The following is a 19,269-nucleotide window of genomic DNA, read 5'->3' on the forward strand; positions in this document are numbered from 1 at the left end:
AGAAAAAAAGGAGAGATTTATCAATATATTTTATAATGTAAAATATATGTATTTTTTAAAATTATGATATGTGCGATAGATTTGGATAGACGCGCACTGTGTTAAGATTGATTGCAGTTTATTTATCTGTATGGCCTGGGCTGGCACTGGCAGCGACTGTTGACATGGCGGCGGCGGAGGAGGAGCTGGAGGTCGGAGAGGATCTCGACGCGGACGAAGTCGATCCGGAATGTGAGGATGATGGGGAGGAAAGCGCGAATACTGAGTTCACGCTGGATGAGGTGCTGCGGCTTGGAGGGACCAAGGTAGGAGATCGGGAAAGGACTGACACGTTGGTGTGGAGGCGACGGGCATGGCGGCGGCCCTCTCCACACGTGGGCTGTGTGCTGCTGGCGTCCCGCTTGTTGCCCGTGATCCGGGGCAGGGGAAGATTTGGATCGTGTTAGTCCGAAGTTAAGGCAACTTTCATCTGCCTTGCAAAGTGTGTCAAGGTAGATCCAATTTGTAAGCCGCTGGGTAGCGCCTGTCGTCTGTATTTACCATGGAAAAGGACATGAAAACTAGTGAATTCAGGGAAAGGAACAGCAACGTTACGAAGGAGGAGATGTTAGAGGTTTTCAAACATATGGGGGAAATAAATGCCCAGTAATGACCAGGTGTATTCTAGGATGTTATGGAATGCAAGGGAGGAAATCAAGTTTAGATTGTCATAGGCATACATACTGTATAAATGCTATGAAAATTAGCTATTTGCAGCAGCAACACAGTACATGACAGACAAGAACAAACATAGTTAACATAAACTGAACATGTACATAACCTACGTGTGTTAGATTGCAAAAGCCTTAGCAGAGATTTTTGTATCTTCATCAGCCACTGATGAGGTATCAGAAGACTGGAGGATAGTTAATGTTTTGCCTTTATTCAAGAAGGGCAGCACTGATAAGCCAGGGAACTATAGGCCAGTGAGCCATGGAGTCATTGGGTCTTGCAGCATGGAAACAGGCCCTTCGACTTGACTCATCCATGCCAACCAAGATGCCCATCTATGATAATCCCACTTTCCTGCGTTTGACCCATATCCTTCTATCCCTTTCCTATCCATGTACTTGTCCAAATGCTGTGATTGTACCTGTCTCTACCACCTCCTCTGGCAGTTTGTTCCATATACCCACCACCCTTTGTGTGACAAACTCTGCAGAAACAGCCTTGCATCAGTGGTGGGAAAGTTATTAAGAAGGATTTTGAGTGAAAGGTATTTGGAAAGGCAAAGAATGATTAAAGGTAGTCAGCATGGCTTTGTGTGTGGCAAATCATGTATCACAAATTTGAGATTTTTTTGTTGAAGAGGTGATCAAGGAGATTAATGAGGGTTGGGCTGTAGACATTGTCAAAGGCCTTGCTGAAGTCCACATATACAATGTCCCTTTTGGTAGGCTGGTCTGAAGGTTAGAATATATGGGATCTGGGGTGAACTAGTCAATTGGTTACAAAATGGACGATGGTAGGAGGCAGAGGGTGGTAGTGGAGGGTTGTTTTTCAGATTGGAGGGATCTGCTGGATGCTCTGTTGTTTGTCATGTATGTTAATGATTTGGAGGGCATAGGTTTAAGGTGAGGGGGAGGAGGTTTAAAGGGGATTTGAGGGGTGAATTTTGCACACAAGAGCAGTTGGTATCTGGACTGAGTTGCCAGAGGAGGTGGTGGAGGTATGAACAGTGACGATATTTAAGAGGCATCTGGACAGGTACTTCAATGAGCAAGGCATGGAGGGATATGGAATTAATATGGGTAAGTGGAATTAGTATGGATAGGCATGATGGCAGCATAGATGTGGTGGGTGAAGGGCCTGTTACTGTGCTGTACTACTCTGAAATCTGAGAGATGTTTGGACAATATGGGAACCAAAGGTTGTCAGGACCTGGCAAACAAGTGGAGTTAAAGGTTCAATCAGCTATGATCTTATTGAATGGACAAGGAGACACTTAGGGCTGAATTACCCATTTCTATTTTGTAATGACAGCAAACTCTGAAGTTTGTGATAGGAAGTTTCAAGCTGTTACGTAACTGTGATTATGGGGCATTGCTTCAAATGTGGGTAGGCAGGTGGAGTCTCTGCCACTATGATCTTCTGGACTCTTATATGTTCCAGCTACGTAAATAATCTAAGAGTATTACTGAATGACTAAAAGTAAGTATAATTAGAAACCAGTTTTAAAGAAATTCAGATTTGCATTCATATGTTGCTTTTCATGAACTCCAGATATGCTGGACTTCTTTGAAGCTATTGAAGTAACCTTGCCCTGTTGCAGGGAAGGTGACAATCAATTTATGAACTCAAGAATAAACAAATGCATTGGGGTTATTGATTTTGATGATGTTGGTTGAGAGATAAATACTGTCCGGAATACTGAGAATAACCCTTCTGCTCTTCTTTGAAATGGTGGCATAATTACCCCCACCAAAGAGATGAAAAATTGAAAGTACCACTTTCCCTCTGTACTGTCTTTGAGTGTCCATCTAAATTTGGACCCTAAGCTCTGAAGTTTCTTTTCTGGGAATCTTAGTCCCACCACTTTCTTCCTTTAAGATGCTCTTTAAAATTTAACTCTCTTGTATTCCTAATGATTTCTAATGTAGTTTGCTCTAAAATATTGCTTAGATGTTCATGATTATGACATCACTGGGAATCACTAGTATGGCTTTCTCTTTCTAGGTGAGGAAAATGAGATCATCAATTTGTGCAGAAGTACTTCCCTCCCACATTTAAGTACTTGTGTGATACCTTTTTTTTTATTATTTTTGCATTTTTTTTCAACTTTTAAGTAGCTTTGACAACCTCTTGCCAAGTGGAATAGTGCCAATTTCGCAGTGAGTTAGTAGAAAATGCTTCTGTGACGTAGTTTTGGTTGCTTTATTAGATTAAAGATACTTTCTAATGCATTGTTTGTATTCTTGTATTTAATCAGAGCATATCTGCCTTACACCAGAATTGTCCTTGTTATGCTAAAACTATACACATGATAAACCAGGGAAATATACTTTGCATAGTAGAGGCAATATCATACACTATAATTGTATATTTTCCTTTGCAGGCTGATTATCTAATGCTGTTTCACTTAAATGAGAATGAAGAACTAGTTGATGGTGGAAAAAAGTCAGCAATCGATGATCTGGAAAAAGGTGAATTAGAAGCCTTCATCAAGAAAATAGGCGTAAGGAAATACTCCAAAATTGTGCTGGAAGAAAACAAAGAGTGCACTAAAGGTGAAAAGCAAGCAAAAAAGGAGGGAGAAAAAATTGACAAAAAGGGCAAGAAGAATAAAAATAAGGAACTGAAAGAGAAGATTCAGGATGGAAAGGCTGATAAAAAAGGACAGCCTGGCAAGATTGGAAAGCAAAATCTCATTCAAGATAATGAAGTATCAAGTACATCCGAAATACCGGGAAGAAAAACTAAACGTCAGGACATCTTTGAATTTCACCCCAAACAATACTTATTGGTAAAGCCAGGTGGAAAGTGGTATGATGCAGATTGTGCAAATGAGCACACCTCTGAGCCACAAGATGAATCATTTGTTGCACAGTATAAAAATCTTGCCAAACAGCTGTACGAGCATGAAACCAATCTTTACACAAATAAGAAAAATATCCAAAAAGGAGCAAATTCAACATGGATGAAAACAGTTGTCACAACAGGCACGTTGGCAGACAGAATGGCAGCAATGACACTTCTGATTCAGGATGCTCCAGTGCACACTCTACATTTTGTAGAGGTATTAGTCAACCAAATTAAGAAGAAGGGAAGTCGACGGCAGTCTTTAATGGCATTGAGTACGCTAACAGAACTATTAATCTCTGACTTGCTTCCGGACAATCGAAAATTACAAACTTTCTCGCAGCATCCTTTTAAAAAGCTGGAAGAGCTTGCCAGTGGGAACAAAGATGCCAGGGACAAGCGCCTAATAATGTGGTACTTTGAACACCTCTTGAAGCACCATTTTGCAGAGTTTGTGCAGGCATTAGAAACTTTGACTCATGACAATGTCCAGGCAACAAAGGCTCATGCCTTGGGTACAGTTCATGAGATACTCTGCAACAAGCCAGAGCAAGAGAAAGCCCTGCTGATTCAGTTAGTAAACAAGTTAGGAGATCCACAATATAAAATGGCCACAAAGGCCTCCTACCTTTTGGAAACATTGCTTCATAAACATCCCAACATGAAAACTGTTGTGTGTTGCGAAGTTGAGAGACTTCTATACAGACCTAATATTAGTTTGAAAGCCCAGTACTATGCCATTTGCTTTCTCAACCAAATGGTCTTGAGCCATGAGGAGAGTGATCTTGCTGGGAAATTAATAGCTGTTTACTTTTCATTTTTCCATGCCTTTGTTAAAAAGGCAGAAATAGACTCTAAAATGCTAAGTGCATTGCTGTCCGGAGTCAATAGAGCTTTTCCTTATTCCAAGACGGATGATGGAAAGATAATGGAACAGATGGATACTTTGTTCAAGGTTGTCCATGTTGTGAACTTTACAACAAGTGTCCAGGCACTCATGTTGCTATTTCAGGTGATGGATTCTAAACAAGCTATATCCAATCGCTACTATGTCACACTTTACCGGTAAGATTTACTTGGTATGAACAATTTTGATATGCAACCTACAGAGTGAATGTTTGAGAATTTCAAAATGATTTAGGGAAAGTATAAGATTTTCTAGAATCCTATCTGATTCACAGAAAAAGCATACAATAACATTCTTTGTAACAATAGAGATGCTTAAAATTATGAAATAATTTATTTCATAGATTGGCGGAGTAGTGAATAGTGTGGAAGACTGGCGACGGATACAGCTTGACATAGATCAGCTGCAGATGTAGGCAGAGAAATGGCAGATGGAGTTTAACCTGGATAAATATGTGGTGTTGCACCTTATTAGGAATATTGTCAAGAGAGAGTACACTCTTAAGGGCAAGATCCTTAACAGTGTTGAAGAGCAGAGAGACCTTGGGATGCAAGTCCATGACTCATTGAAAGTGGCTACACAGGTAGACAGGGTGGTTAAGAAGGCTTATGGAATGCTCACATTTATTAATCGGGGTATTGAGTATAGGAGTCAAGAAATTATGAAGCATCTCTATAGAACTCTGGTTAGGCCGCATTTAGAGTATAGTGTGCAATTCTGGTCACCTCACTATAGGAAGGATGTCAAGGCTTTAGAGAGGGTGCAGAGGAGGTTTACTAGGATGCTGCCTGGATTAGAGGGCATGTGCTATCAGGAGAGGCTAGACAAAGTTGGGCTCTTTTCTCTGGAGCAGCGGAGGCTGAGGGGTGATCTGTTGGAGGTGTATAATATTATGAGGGGCATAGATAGGGTGGACAAGCAACGTCTTTTTCCCATTATTGAGAGATCCAAGACCAGAGGGCACGTATTTAAGGTGAGAGGGGGTAGGTTCAGAACAGACGTGAGGGGCACGTTTTTTTACTGAGAGAGTGGTGGATGCCTGGAATGCAAACTCATTGGGGGCTTTCAAGAAGGGCTTGGATGGGCACATGAATGAGAGGAAAATGAGAGGGATATAGGCATTCTGTAGGCAGGAGGGAATAGCTATGTCGGCACAACATTGTGGGTCAAAGGGCCTGTTCTGTGCTGTACTGTTCTATGTTCTAACTGAGGATTGATGGAACATACTGTTTTCAGCATTTAAGAAGTCTAGAATGGTTTTTGACAGCTGTCTTTTTGCAAACAGGTAGTTCTGCTATAACGCGTGTTTCCTTAATGCAAATTGGTTATAATGCGATTGGTGGATTAGGAAACACTATTTGTTTTACGTATTGGTTATAGCACGTTCGCGATCGGGAAAACCTGTTTAAGTATGTGCTTTGAAGGCAACTTCAGCCCGTTCTCCTACAATGCAACTTTTTATAATGTGAGTTTTCTTAGGAACTTAACTATTGTGATATTAGCAGAACTGCCTGTATTCTTTCTCCTTTTGGGTTGCACAAGGATGTGAAAGATAGATATGACAGCTGCTGGACTAAGGGTGCTGTTTGGAGGCTGTGACTGAAAAGAAGGAACAAGATGGTCTCTCTGTAGGCTGCCTTCATATCACTGGCACATTTTACACATGATTTGGAAGAGCCACACTGATATTGGGTGAAGTCTGCTATTGCAAGCATTATTAACTTATGATGAGTGTAAAATCACTTATCCATAACTGATTTGTTTTAAGTACCACCATCTCAACATCCCTACCCCACTCCCCAGAAAATAGATATCAAGGTATATAGTTATTTCAAATATTGCTCAATCGTACAGAATGTTTAAAACAAGAAGCAAATTGAAGGCTCGCATTATAGCCATATTGCATAAAAAGCAATTGTTGATGTGTAGTATATTTTATGTATCATTATTTTGAAGGATTGATATAGATTCTTTGTACTTGTCCTGGGATGAATTTGGTGGAGAACAAAAACAATAAAATCCAATGTTAGTATAAATTGTCAACATAATGACATGGTGAAGAAAATGTGAGAGCAGGTGAATCCTCTCAAACATAGAGAACTCTTTTTGGTTGAAAAAAATGAATGAGCTTGTGTATCTTTGGAAATATGGCATCATATGGGCTATTATTGGTGTCTGTATATCTAATAATTTGTGCTTGAATCTTCTGCAGGTCACACTTTTTCCCAATTTAACTCCTACTTTGAAAGTCCTTGTTGATTACTGCAATTATTTAAATTTGATGGCTTATTTCCATTCATTAAAATAAGTTAATGTTGCAATTCCACCAATTTTCTAAACTGTTAAAACAAGTTGAGGGCTGGGAGTGAAATTAAATTACCCTAACCTGTCTGATTTCTGAAGACAAGAGTTAGGTTGATTTTTGGCACCAATACAGACTTCTTGGGCTAAATGAACTGTATGTTCTTCGTAATCTGTTAATATTGGTTTCTTGTAAACAACATCAATTAATGCTGCATTGAAAATCTACAGTTAGTGGATAAAAGAATTTTACTGGAGTTAACGGGATATAAATTTAGGATTAGTATTTAAAAATACAAATTGGGAGCCTGGAAGAATTCTTTTGAATCTTCAATGGAAAATTGATAAAACAGCTAAAGAAAGATATGAAGAAGTATGATTTACATTAATTGTTCAAGTGATGTAGGTGTTACTGACAATGCCAGTATTTATTGTGCAACTTTAACTGCTGAACTGAGAGACAGTTAAGAGTCAACAACCCGGTGGGTCTGAAGTCTCTTGAGGGATATGCTGGATATTCTTTCACTGAAGGATATTGGTGAATCAGAGAGGTTTTTACAATATTCAGGCAAATTCATGGCTATCATTACTTATAACAGCTTTTTATTCCAGATTTACTAAATTACTTGAATTTAAATTCCCTGACTGCCTTCAAGTTCTTCTTAGAATTCATGGTCCAGATATTTAGATGCTAGTCTATGGTATACTACCATAGTCAACTATTGCTAGTTCTGGCATGTAGTTAATACTGCTGGCTACAGAGATTGAATAATCTCCTTGCCTCTTCTATGATTCAATATGCTTAAGACAAGTATTAATGTATTTTCAACTGATTTTTTAAAAAAATCTATCTTTTTGCAGGAAACTGTTGGATCCAGGACTGGCACAAAGTTCTAAACAAGCTATGTTTCTAAATTTACTGTACAAATCTTTGAAGTCTGACGTTGTGCTTCGTCGCATTAAGGCATTTATAAAAAGGATCTTGCAGGCCACTTGTGGCCAGACGCCATCATTTATATGTGGAGCCCTCTACCTTATTTCTGAGATTTTGAAACTGAAGCCAGGCCTTCAAGCCCTGTTACAAGAACACTGGGTATATAACTTCTACTATTTCACCATCCATTGTGTTCTTCAATAGAGTGTTCTATTTTGATAGGGAAGGCATAATCATATCCTTTATAGAAAGCCAGCATTAAGTAAAAATGAGATTTATGACAAATAAAAGCAGAGAAAGAATTTGTACAACAATTACACATTTAAGTACATTGGAATGTAACTGGAAATATATTAAACGCTTATGATTACTGTGTAATAATACAAGAAGAAGCAGAGTTGAAATAGAGTTTGAAAATATCAGATTACTCCAGAAATAAATCTAAGGGGTAACTCCTAAACTAAACTCTGAAGATATTTTAAGTTTGCTTCTAATATGTAGAATTTTTGTATATTGTCTGCTAACCTACAACTATGATGTACTGATAGGAAAGGTCCTGGTTGTGATTCCTATACCATACTGAGTTAATTGATCAATGGTGAGATGGTTGAGTTGGTTCCATTTTTCATTGTAATCAAAGATTCCCAGTGGGAACAGCAGTAATATTGAAACTTATGGAAATGTAATTGCAGCATGAATTAGCATTTCCAAAGAGAAGGGAACAATATCTTGGGTATTTTGTAATGGCAATATTTTATTCTTCAGATGTTATATTTCATGTACAATAGCTAAAATTATTACTCTGAGCTGGTAATGCTAGTGGATATTATTTTTACATGCCAAGTATTTTCTACTAAGGAATCTGATGAAGAAGAACATTTTAGAGATGTTGATGACAGTGATGAAGATAAATCTGAAAATCTTGATAAAGAGAATATGGTGAACAAATCGCATGAAGGGAAGAAATATGGAGATGCTGACAAAGAAAGGGTTGTTCAGAATACAGTTGCAGCCGTAAAACCTAAATCAACTGCCTCCGGATCGTGGTTGCATCTCAAAAATCAAGAAGGTAAACTATGTGGATAGGCAAAATGTTCCGTATGGTAGGTTTTTCATTATTTCTCTATTATTCTGTTTTTATCTATTATCGGCTTTTAATTATTTTGCTTTACTGGGTGCAAGAGAAAATCTTTATCCACATGTCACCCAACCAGGATTCTCATTACTGACCAGTGATGCCCTATTCAAAAGGCTATGTATGAACCAGATTGGACTTGACTGCAGTATTACATCCTGCAGATTCAAGTCATTTGTCAGCGCTTGTACCAATGTGCCTCTTCATTGAGTTGTACCAACATCTTCTCTGTCTTTGCTTAGGCAAAATCCAGCTGAGGCTTCCTTAGTGATAGAGAATGACTATTAATAAAGTTCAGGATCCCATGTTTTGAGGTTGCCATCTAAATTTCGATCTAATTTGTTTGCAGTTTTTGGAAGTGGGAAAATAATAGCTTTATTAATAGAATTACTCTAGAGCAAAATGCTGCCATTGCTATTGAACTCTACTCTTTGCTTTAGGTGGAAAGAGTCTAGGAACCTACGATCCACTCCATAGGAATCCTCTGTCTTGTGGAGCAGACCATGCTGGTCTCTGGGAATTGAAAAAGGTAAAATAACTGTCACGAACCAGCAACAAAAGAAACACACTGAGCATGACTCAGTGTTAAAAACTATTTTATTAATCACTTCTTATGATAAAACGTAAAATAAAAGTAAAAATGTTAGTATGTTAGAATTCAAAAATGTTAAACCTCGAACGTTAACCCCAAAACTAAACTCGTCGTGTGTGTGTGTGTGACAAAGTCCCAAACTCCAAGTTCCCGAATGGTTCTTAAAGTTCAGTTCCGCAAGTCATAAGGTGAAACATGAGCAAGGGCTTCTTCAACAACCACCATTGTCTGAAGATAAGACGTAGACGTAGAGAACATAGAGAGAGTACATATGAAATCCAAATGTTCCACAATGGAACCCAAACAACACTCCAGTGTTTACTTGGTAGTGACTTCCTCACCCCGAAAAGCATCCGAATCGTGGTCGTCCACACAAATATACCTGTTTCCTTCTACAGGTCAGCAACAAAGTGAACTGCACCGGATTACTTCCAACTTCCATACATGGATTTCAGTAGCAAACACACTTATTGTTTCTCATCCAACGATAGAGAAAACAAGCAGGCTGGTGTCTCTCTCCCTTTTCTCTCTCTCTCCTTCTTCTTCTTACAACAACGTCATTACGTCCTTTATCTTCCATTGACCTAAGCACGCCCCACACACACATACACACACACACTCTCTATCTTAAAGGGACTTTCACTGAGTCCGTAACATAACTTGCTTAGTGTTATGTGGTCATGTGCAAGTGGTAACTTTTTTTTTGTAAAATTCTAAGTAAGGGAAACTGGTCCTAAAGGTGAAGGCTCATGGGATCCAGGGCAAGTTGGTAAATTGGATCTAATATTGGCGTGGCAATGCGAATCAGAGGATGATGGTAAGAGGGTTGTTTTTGTAATTGGATGCCTGTGACTAGTGATGTTCCACAAGAGTTGGTGCTGGACCTTTGCTGTTTCTAACATGCATGAATGATTTTTTTTATGTGGATGAGAAGGAGGCTTGATCAGTAAGTTTGCAGAAGATTGGTGGGCTGTTGACAGTGTGGTGGGTAGTCTTAGGCTACAGCGTGATATCAATGTGTTGGTAAAATGAGCTGAGAAATGACAAATGGAGTTTAATCCTGATGTGTGAGGTAATGCATTTTCGGAGTACTAATAAGGCTAGATCATGCAACTTGAACGGGGAGTATTAAGGAACCTTGGTGTACAAGTCCAAAGATCCTTGAGGGTGGCATTGCAGATAGATACCGTGGTCGAGATGGCATATGATATACTGGCCTTCATTGGTTGGGGAAACAGCAGAGAGGTTATGCGCTAACTTTCTAAGACATTGATCAGACCTCAGCTGGAGTACAGCATGCATTTCTGATCACCACACTTTTGGAAAGATGTGAGACCACTGGACAGGGGGCAGAGGAGATTCACCAGGACCTTGCTTCGGTTGGAGCTTTTCAGTTCTAGAGAAGCTAGGTCTGTCCTCCCTGAGCAGAGGAGGTTAAAAGGGACATGATTGAGGTATATAAAATTATGAGGGATATAGATAGGGTAGACTGCAGGAATCTTTCACTATCAAGTGTGGATAAAACTAAAGGACATAAACTATGTTAAAGGGATAAGAGGTTTAGAAGGGATTTGAGGGAGTACCTGGAATACACTACCTGGGAGAGTGGTGGAAGGAGAGTCAGTGACAGCATTTAAGATGTGTCTAGACAAGCACTTGAATCGCCTAGGCATAGAAGGCTATGGGCCAAGTACTGGAAAATGGGAAGATGAATGGGTGCCCACTGGTCAGCATGGATTTGGCGGGCTGAATGGCCTATTTCATGCTACATGACTCTATTTAATCATTCAACATCTATAATGTAATTTGCATTGGTGTCAGCTATGTGCATTAATAATTAGAGAGCTACTTATAGTAAAACTTCGATTATCCGCTTTCTGGCTATTCAGAAATCCTGATGGTTCAGCATCTGGGTCACCAGGTGATTTGTGCAATTTCCACTCATTGGGACTCTGATTCCCGTGCTTCATTATTGCTCGCCAGAGCCTGACTCTCACGCGTCCCTAAAACCTGCCCAGCTCCTTTGGCTGTGCTCCCTTGAAGCTTCACTAAAATGTCACTATATAACGTATTTTAAAAATGTGCTGGAGTAATAATAAAATAACAACTGATGGTCTGGAAAATTTCCTTGTCCGACACCAAAGTCCCAAGTGTGCCGGATTAATAGAGTTTTACTGTTGTTTTCTAATTATTGATGACACTGCAAACTACAACTGGTGCCATTTTTTAAACTCGATGCTAACAAGTTAAAAGATGGTCTCAGTTGAGTATACAAACTTTTGTTTGCATTGAATTCCAGTATTTTAAGAAATGAATCCAGATTACAAAAGCAACTACGCTTCATTTAGTTCTGTTTCATACTTGTATTTACAAGTTAGAAATGTTGACTAGTTGTGAATTATGATGCATAGTATGTAAGTAGACTTACTTGAAACCAATTTATCAAGGTTCACTTTCTGCTGAAAGTGCTATGACATGAAATGCTAGATTGCTGCATGACTTACTGAGTTTTTCCAGCATTTTCTGTTTTTATTTCAGGCTTCCAGTTGTATTTTGATGTTATATCACTTTGTCACTTGATTCTCTTTGAACTTTGCATTGGAAGAGATTTGAAACTGAGACCCTGCAGATGCTGAAAATCTGGCATTTGACCAGAAAATGGTGAAATACTCTGCAGATCTGGCATTTAGATAATTAGGCATATTAGAGAAAGAGAGAGGTAACATTTCAGGTTAATAAACATCGTGTACGTAGTTCTCTGTTTACAACTATTCCCAAGTTCATCTGAAACCGGTAGGTGTAAGTATAACTTAGTCTTGACTTAAAGCATCACAACCCAGAACTAAGTAAATACTGCAACTAAAATAGTACAGAGCACTAATATAATATAACATTAAATACTATAAGAAAATTAAAAAGAATTATAGGGTATAAAATGTTACAAATTACTGTGCACTGATATAGCCTCTGTTCTGATGTTGCACAGCTCAAACTCTTAACTGTATATTCATCAAGCATGTTTCTCCTAACCTTGACTCTGAAATCAACTCGCCTCTGTTCCCATCTCTACAGGTTATCAATGATGTCTGCAGTCTCTTGCTAGTTACCCCAATGTTTACCCCAATACACATTTTCTTAATCTAAAAATCACACCCATAACAATTGATGGTTGCAACTGCCTCTCTCTCGATCGTACCATTTGTGTCCAAATAAACCTGAATGTGTACATGAATTTTTTGAATTACTTAATTCTTAGTCATCAGTTTTTACAGATACGTTGTTTTGAGGGGGAAGAACTGAATTTATTAGCATCTTGGAAAGTTCTTACATTGGTGAACACCCAAGTGCATCTTTTCACAGATTCTTCAGCTCACAGTCAGTTTTAAAGGTTTCTTTTGTTTTCAAAATAAATATCCTGTGTTTCCTTGTGCCATGTCAGTTTTTATTCGATGTTGTTCATCCACCAGGAGTTAGATGCATTTCTTGATACAAGTTTTTGCTAATTGGTGACCTAGTAGCAAAGTTAGCCAGTGCAGTGGGAAACTTCTGTTTTTCTGCTTTAAATTTGATTCTTCATACTCTGGTAGAACCTGGGAATAACTCAGTCCTGACATTTCATGACTTAATACTCTGCTAGGTAAGGTTCCTTTTATGACTTTTCATCCAAGAAACGGTACTGTTAGTACTGTTATTCTGACTGGTTGCTTCATGGTCTGGAGGCTCTGCCTCAAGAAGGCAACATCCATCATCAAAGATCCCCACCATCCGGGCCGTGCCACCTTCTTGCAGCTACCATCAGGCAAGAGATACAGAACCCTTAAGTCCCACACCACCTGGTTCAAGAACAGCTACTTCCCTTCAACCATTCAGTTCTTGAACCAACCGGCACAACCCTAATCACTATAGTTTAGCAACACTATGAACACTATTTGTGCTCTTTCTTGTAAAAATTGTGCATAATTTATGTTTTCTTGTGAATGCTGCTTATGTGCCTGTGATGCTGCTGCAAGTAAGTTTTTCGTTGCACCTGTGCATAGGTGTACTTGTGCATATGGCAATAAATTTGACTTTGACTTTGATCTTTCAGTTTTCTAGAACAAAAAAAAGAGTTGCTGGGAGAACTCAGTGGGTCAGGCATCATCTGTGGAAGGAAGTGGACAGTCACTGTTTTGGTTGAGACCTTTCATCTGAAACTGATCGCAAGAGCATTTCATTGTCACATCTGAATCCAGATGCAGGATCTTGACCCAAAAGGTAGACTGTCTGTTTCCCTCCACAGATGCTGCCTGATCCACTAAGTTCCTCCACCAGATCATTTTTTGTTCCAGATTCCAGCATCTGCAGTCTCTTGTGTCTCTCTTTCAGTTTCCTAATGCCTAATTGATTTTGTTCTGCTCCTCCTACCCAGGCTGCTCATTCCATGATTAATATGATCCTCTGCCTGGACTTCAGTGTTAGGGATTTTGGTTTACAAGGAAATACCATTGGACATGACAAAACCATACTTTTTGATGGTTCAGATGTGTCTGCTCCCCTCATAAGTATATATCTCAGTCATTTGCAGAAGTCACCAAATTGTTCTTTAAGCATTTCGTTTATTTCATTGTTAAGTTCTTAAATTAGCAGCACAAGGGGAAGTTTCTTTGATTATCATAACATTTGGTGTTTATTACATTTTCTTTCACCCAGCTGAGTGAACATTTCCATCCATCTGTGGCACTCTTTGCAACAACTATCCTGCAGGTAATGTACACGTGGTTTGTATGATTTACTGTTTTCCTGTCTCTTTCCTGTACTTTCAGTCAACAAAATAAGCAGGGATTTTTTTTTTAACTATCAGTATTTCCATATAAAATGGCATTTAGAATAGTTGTTACGGTTGCTAAACTGTCATATCATTATCATGCCCCTTTTTGTCAATTTTATTTTCTTCATGAGAATTGTAGTTGCACGGGTTACAGAAGCACCTCTGTGCTGGTGTCATCAGATCATTGGACGCGACAAAATGTAATAACTCAAGTCCAGTTCACATATAGCGTTTCATGTGGGGTTAATTGTCACTGGTCAGGAATGGAAGATTATCGGGACAGGAAGTTGATCACTGCTGTAGTCCAGGGATTCTGCTAGCGATTATAGATTCTTCCTTTTCCCCCCTCTCACAGATTTGTTTAGGGAATTATGTTGAAGCTGTTGAGTTCTTGCACTTCAAACTACTTTCTGAATGATTTCAACAAATACTATTGACATGCAACAGTTTTCTCTTAAAACAAATTGGTTAACCTCACATATTGTTTCTTTAAATGGAGTGGATTTAGAAAAATAATTCCTGTATTTGATAAGCTGATGCATAAGATAAGAGTTCATGGTGCTGGGGGTAATGTGTTAATATGGACTGAAAGCTGCATATCAAATAGAAGACTTAAGTTGGAATAAATGAATCTTTATCAGGCTGGAAGGATGTAATTAGCGGAGTGCCCAACGATCAGTTCTTGGCCCTCGGTTAGTTACTATATGTATTAATGAATTAGAGGGGGGAGCAGAGTGTAAGGTATTCAAGTTTACTGATGACACAAATGGGTGGAAGCACACGTTGGATGTGGATATTTGGATTCTGAAAGAGGATATAGATTGAGTGAGTGGGCAAAAATATTGCAAATGGAACTTAATGTAGGGAATTATGGATCATGCAGTTCAATAAGGGAAATCAAAAGGCAGACTATTATCTAAATGGAGAAAGATTGCAAATGAGTGGTGTACTGGGGGTCTAGGTATTCTTGTGCATGAAATACAATAACATGTGGTTGCAGCAAATGGTTAGAAGGCAAATGGCACATTGGCTGTAATGCAAAGGGTTTGGAGTTTAAAAACAGAGAAGTGTTGTTGGTGATGCTATACCTGGAGTACTGTGCACAGTTTTGGAGCAGGGATATACCTGCAGTGGAGGAGGTCCTGAAGAGGTTCACTTGGCTAATTCCTGGGATGAGAGGGTCGTTCTACCATGAACCTCTTTAAAAAAAAAAGATTGACATTCTTTGAATGGGGGGGTGATCTTATTGAAATATGCAAGATCCTAATTGGGCATGAAACGGTAGAAATTGAAATGTTTCCACTAGTGGGAAAATCTCAAATGAGAGGATGTAATTACAACGGGGGGTGATCATTTAAATCTGAGCTAAGTAGGAAATTCTTCTGGAGGTTGGTGAGTGTATCAGAGGGTTGTGGAGGTGGATCATTGGAGGTATTTAAAGAAGAGATGGATCAATTTTCAAATCAGGAATTGAGAGCTATATGTAGCTGGTAGAGAGGAGTCGAGGCCTGGGGCAGATCAGCCATTATTGTATTGAATAGCAGAGGACGATCAAGAAGGACCATGTGGTCTACACTCCTCTCCAATTTTCTTGGCATTCTTATGAGTTTGAGTTGGAAAAAAAATAAACATTGCTTGTATAACTTTCTTGTAGGGTAATCAGATCCAATATACTGGAGACCCCCTGCAGGATTTCACATTAATGAGATTTCTTGATCGCTTCGTGTACAGAAATCCTAAACAGCAGAAAGGCAAAGGTAAACATCATCTGTAATTTGAACCCATTAGTGCTTACTAAAGAAGTTATTGTTTCATATTATTGCAATTATGTTTGCGTATTATTCTATAATTTAGGTGAGTAGAGCTTGTAACTATCACTGTTTATTATTTAAATTACAATGTGTGTATTTCCTTCAGTGCATCTTGTTGCACACTTTATCACCTTTAGAGCAGATTTATCTGTATTCTTTTCTAATTTCAGCTGGTTAGTTCCTGTAAACTTTTGTTACTATATTTTATGGGGTGGGAGCAAGGGTCAAGATAACCTAGTTACGTGGAATTGTTTGAAGAATCTTGTTAATTCACACAAAATGCAGAGTAACGTAAGGGGTGGCACAGTGACGCAGCATATAGTCTCTCAGCAGATCAGAGGCAAGAATAAGTATCTCACCAGTGGCAAGATATTATAGGTTATTAGTGTATATTAATGCTTTAAAATTACTGTACTGAGTTATTTTGTTATAGAATGCATAATTTCACAGAGATGGGCAGAAGGGCCTGTTTCAGTGTTTTATGACTAGGTAATTCTTAAAGATGTTAGAAATTAGCTTCGTGTAAACATACATCCCCAAAGAATTCATACTTGCGAAGTATTTGTCCAGTTGGTCTATTTCAAAGCCTATGTATTTCTTTCATTTGCATTCCGGGTGGTGCTTTAATCTGTTCCAGTCAATAAGGAATTTTCTTGACTTCTTAAAATTGTCCTGTTTTCTACATCCTTCCCAAGAGATTGCTTGAATATTGGGTTGTTGAAATATGATTTATTGTTTATTACACAGTGGTGGCATAGCCTGATGGGACTTGTTCATCTTTTTCTGTCCTTTCATGTTTATTTTTCAGATTATAGTGTTCTCACAGTGAATATTATGTTTTTCTCACAGTGTATATTATGTTTTTTGCAGGCAACACTGACAGCATTGTGATGCAGCCCAAACAGAGATCTCTGTTGAACAATCCACTTAAACTACCAGGTAACTTAAACAGTAAATGAATAGTAATGGAATAGGTGAATGGTCTTGCTTTGGATATATTGGTCTTGATGCATTTGAAAATGCATTTTCTTCCTTTTACATCAGCTTCCATTCAAAGTCCTAAAACAACACAAGTCCTTGAGGCCCTTTTCCAATTACTTATTTATTTTAATTAAGCTGTACCAATGAGCACCACTATTGTTATATCAGTCCTATCAGTTTTTAATGCCTGCTAAAGCTTACTGACATTTATGTGTATAAGTTTGGGCTTTGGATATTTGTTTGTGAGGAGAAGGGATGGGATGTTTTGAAAAGATTTAGGATGTGGCAGAATCATGTAGAAAATATTTTTTCAGTTACATCACTGTGTAAGTGAATCAGTGTAGCAAAAGTGTTAATTATGATTTTTGAAAGTTAAAACTCTTGAGCATGAGTATTCTGAAATATTAAAGGTTTTGCCAGACATATGAACACTTTTCCACAGTACAACTGTAAAGTGAGCCTTTATATTAACAAGAATGAAGACACAATTGGCTTGGAGCAGACATATTAGGGAAGAGTTCAAAATTGAAGGGTTTTGATTTTAATAATTGAAGAAAAACTTGCCATGTGAAGGACAGACATTTATGATAACTCACATAAAAATCTGGGTGGGAGGGAATGAAACGATAATTATGTACTTAGTGGGGTATTAAGATCCTTAATACAGTTACTGAAAGGGTGGAGGAACAATGATTTAGTAGTCACTTTCAGAAGGTGATTGGATAATGAAAAGAGATAAAATGCTAGTCTATGGAAAGTTTATATGAGTAGGACAAATTAGATTCAAGAAGCCAAGTCGGATATGTGATGTATGAGCTCCCTTGATCTGTGCTTTAATGATTCTCCCTGGGCAAGATGCATAGTATTTTTCATGCTATAAATGCATAGAAGATCTCATCAAACCATAGAGCAGGCCCCTTGGCCCACCATGTCTGCACTGACCATAATGCCAAATGAAACTAATCCAATTTGCTTGCACGTGGTCCATCTTGCAGTACAAATGCATTAGCAATTTGATGTGTTCTATTTATTTATCTTGTTTGTCTTCAAAAATTATTGCCAGACTATCTAAATTATGCTTTATTTAAACTGAGCAAATGAGCCCTCGTAATGGTTTGAGTTTCAGATTTTAAAATTATTACTTTGCAAGTCTCGGTCCAAAGTAGGATTTGAGAATGTTATTGATATCTATATGGTTTAAAATGTTCACAGTAAATAGTCAGAAGTTTATCGAACAAGAGGAGAGCCAGGTCCCAGTGGATGAAATATTTTTCCATAGGTAAGTTTTAATTATTTTATGATATTTGGATTTTAGTTAAAATTTATATTATTACATTTATCTAAAGAGAATCATTACCAGACAACATATTTATATTGAGAAGGACATACACAGCAAATAAGGAAAGGAATGCCTGAGAGTCTTTGGATTGTTCGCAGTGACAGACTGTGTTAGTCCATAACATTTAAAAAGAAACCTGAATTTATACAGCACCTTTAGGGTCATAGAGTAATACAGCATGGAAGCAGGCCCTTTGGCCCAACTGGTCCGTGCCGACCACAGCATCATCCCTGCTAGTCCCAGTTGCCTGCAATCAGCCCATACCCTCCAAGCCCCTCCCCTCCATGCACCTATCCAAATGCCTCTTAAGTGTTGCCTCGACCACTTCCTCTGACAGCTCATTCCAGGTACTCACTACCCTCTGTGTAAAGAAGTTACCTCTCAGGTCTCTTTTAAATCTCGTCCCTTTTATTTTGTATCTGTTATCTTGAACCTCAAGTTTTGGACTCCCCAACCCTGGGGAAAAGACTGTGGCCGTCCACCTTATCCATATGCCTCATGATTTTATGAACCTCTGAGGTCACCCCTCATTTCCTATGTTCCAAGGAATGAAGATCCAGTGTGGTCAACCTCTCCCTATGACTCAGGCCTTCTAGTCCAGGTAGTATCCTCGTAAATCTCTTCTGCACCCTCTGCAGTTTGACAATGCCTTTCCTGTAACAGGGAGACTAAAACTGTACACAATACTCCAAGTGCGGCCTTACCAACGATTTATATAATGCAACATAGTGGCCTTACTCCAAAACTCGATGCCCTGGATGATGAAGGCCAGCATGCTAAATGCCTTCTTCACCACCCTGTCTATTTGCGTGGCCGCTTTCAACGAACTGTGCATTTGTACTCCCAGGTTCCTCTGTTCCACAACGCTCGTCAGTACTCTGCCATTCACTGTCATTCACTGTAT

At 38.7% G+C, this 19,269-nt stretch overlaps 1 protein-coding gene across 1 annotated transcript in view; it reads left to right on the forward strand.

Annotated features, from left to right (window-relative positions):
• Window positions 1-19,269, forward strand: part of cebpz (CCAAT enhancer binding protein zeta) — a 25,218-nt gene continuing 5,949 nt past the window's right edge. Inside the window, exons 1-9 of the mRNA XM_052011309.1 lie at window positions 1-305; window positions 3,095-4,623; window positions 7,628-7,859; window positions 8,559-8,769; window positions 9,276-9,364; window positions 14,117-14,170; window positions 15,889-15,991; window positions 16,916-16,984; window positions 18,239-18,305. Of these exons, the coding sequence (XP_051867269.1) occupies window positions 165-305; window positions 3,095-4,623; window positions 7,628-7,859; window positions 8,559-8,769; window positions 9,276-9,364; window positions 14,117-14,170; window positions 15,889-15,991; window positions 16,916-16,984; window positions 18,239-18,305 (2,495 nt within the window). The 5' untranslated portion in view covers window positions 1-164. The remainder of the gene's footprint in view (window positions 306-3,094; window positions 4,624-7,627; window positions 7,860-8,558; window positions 8,770-9,275; window positions 9,365-14,116; window positions 14,171-15,888; window positions 15,992-16,915; window positions 16,985-18,238; window positions 18,306-19,269) is intronic.

The sequence above is a fragment of the Pristis pectinata genome, chromosome 3 (assembly GCF_009764475.1).
Source record: "Pristis pectinata isolate sPriPec2 chromosome 3, sPriPec2.1.pri, whole genome shotgun sequence".
In the NCBI taxonomy this organism is placed as follows: Eukaryota; Metazoa; Chordata; class Chondrichthyes; order Rhinopristiformes; family Pristidae; genus Pristis; species Pristis pectinata.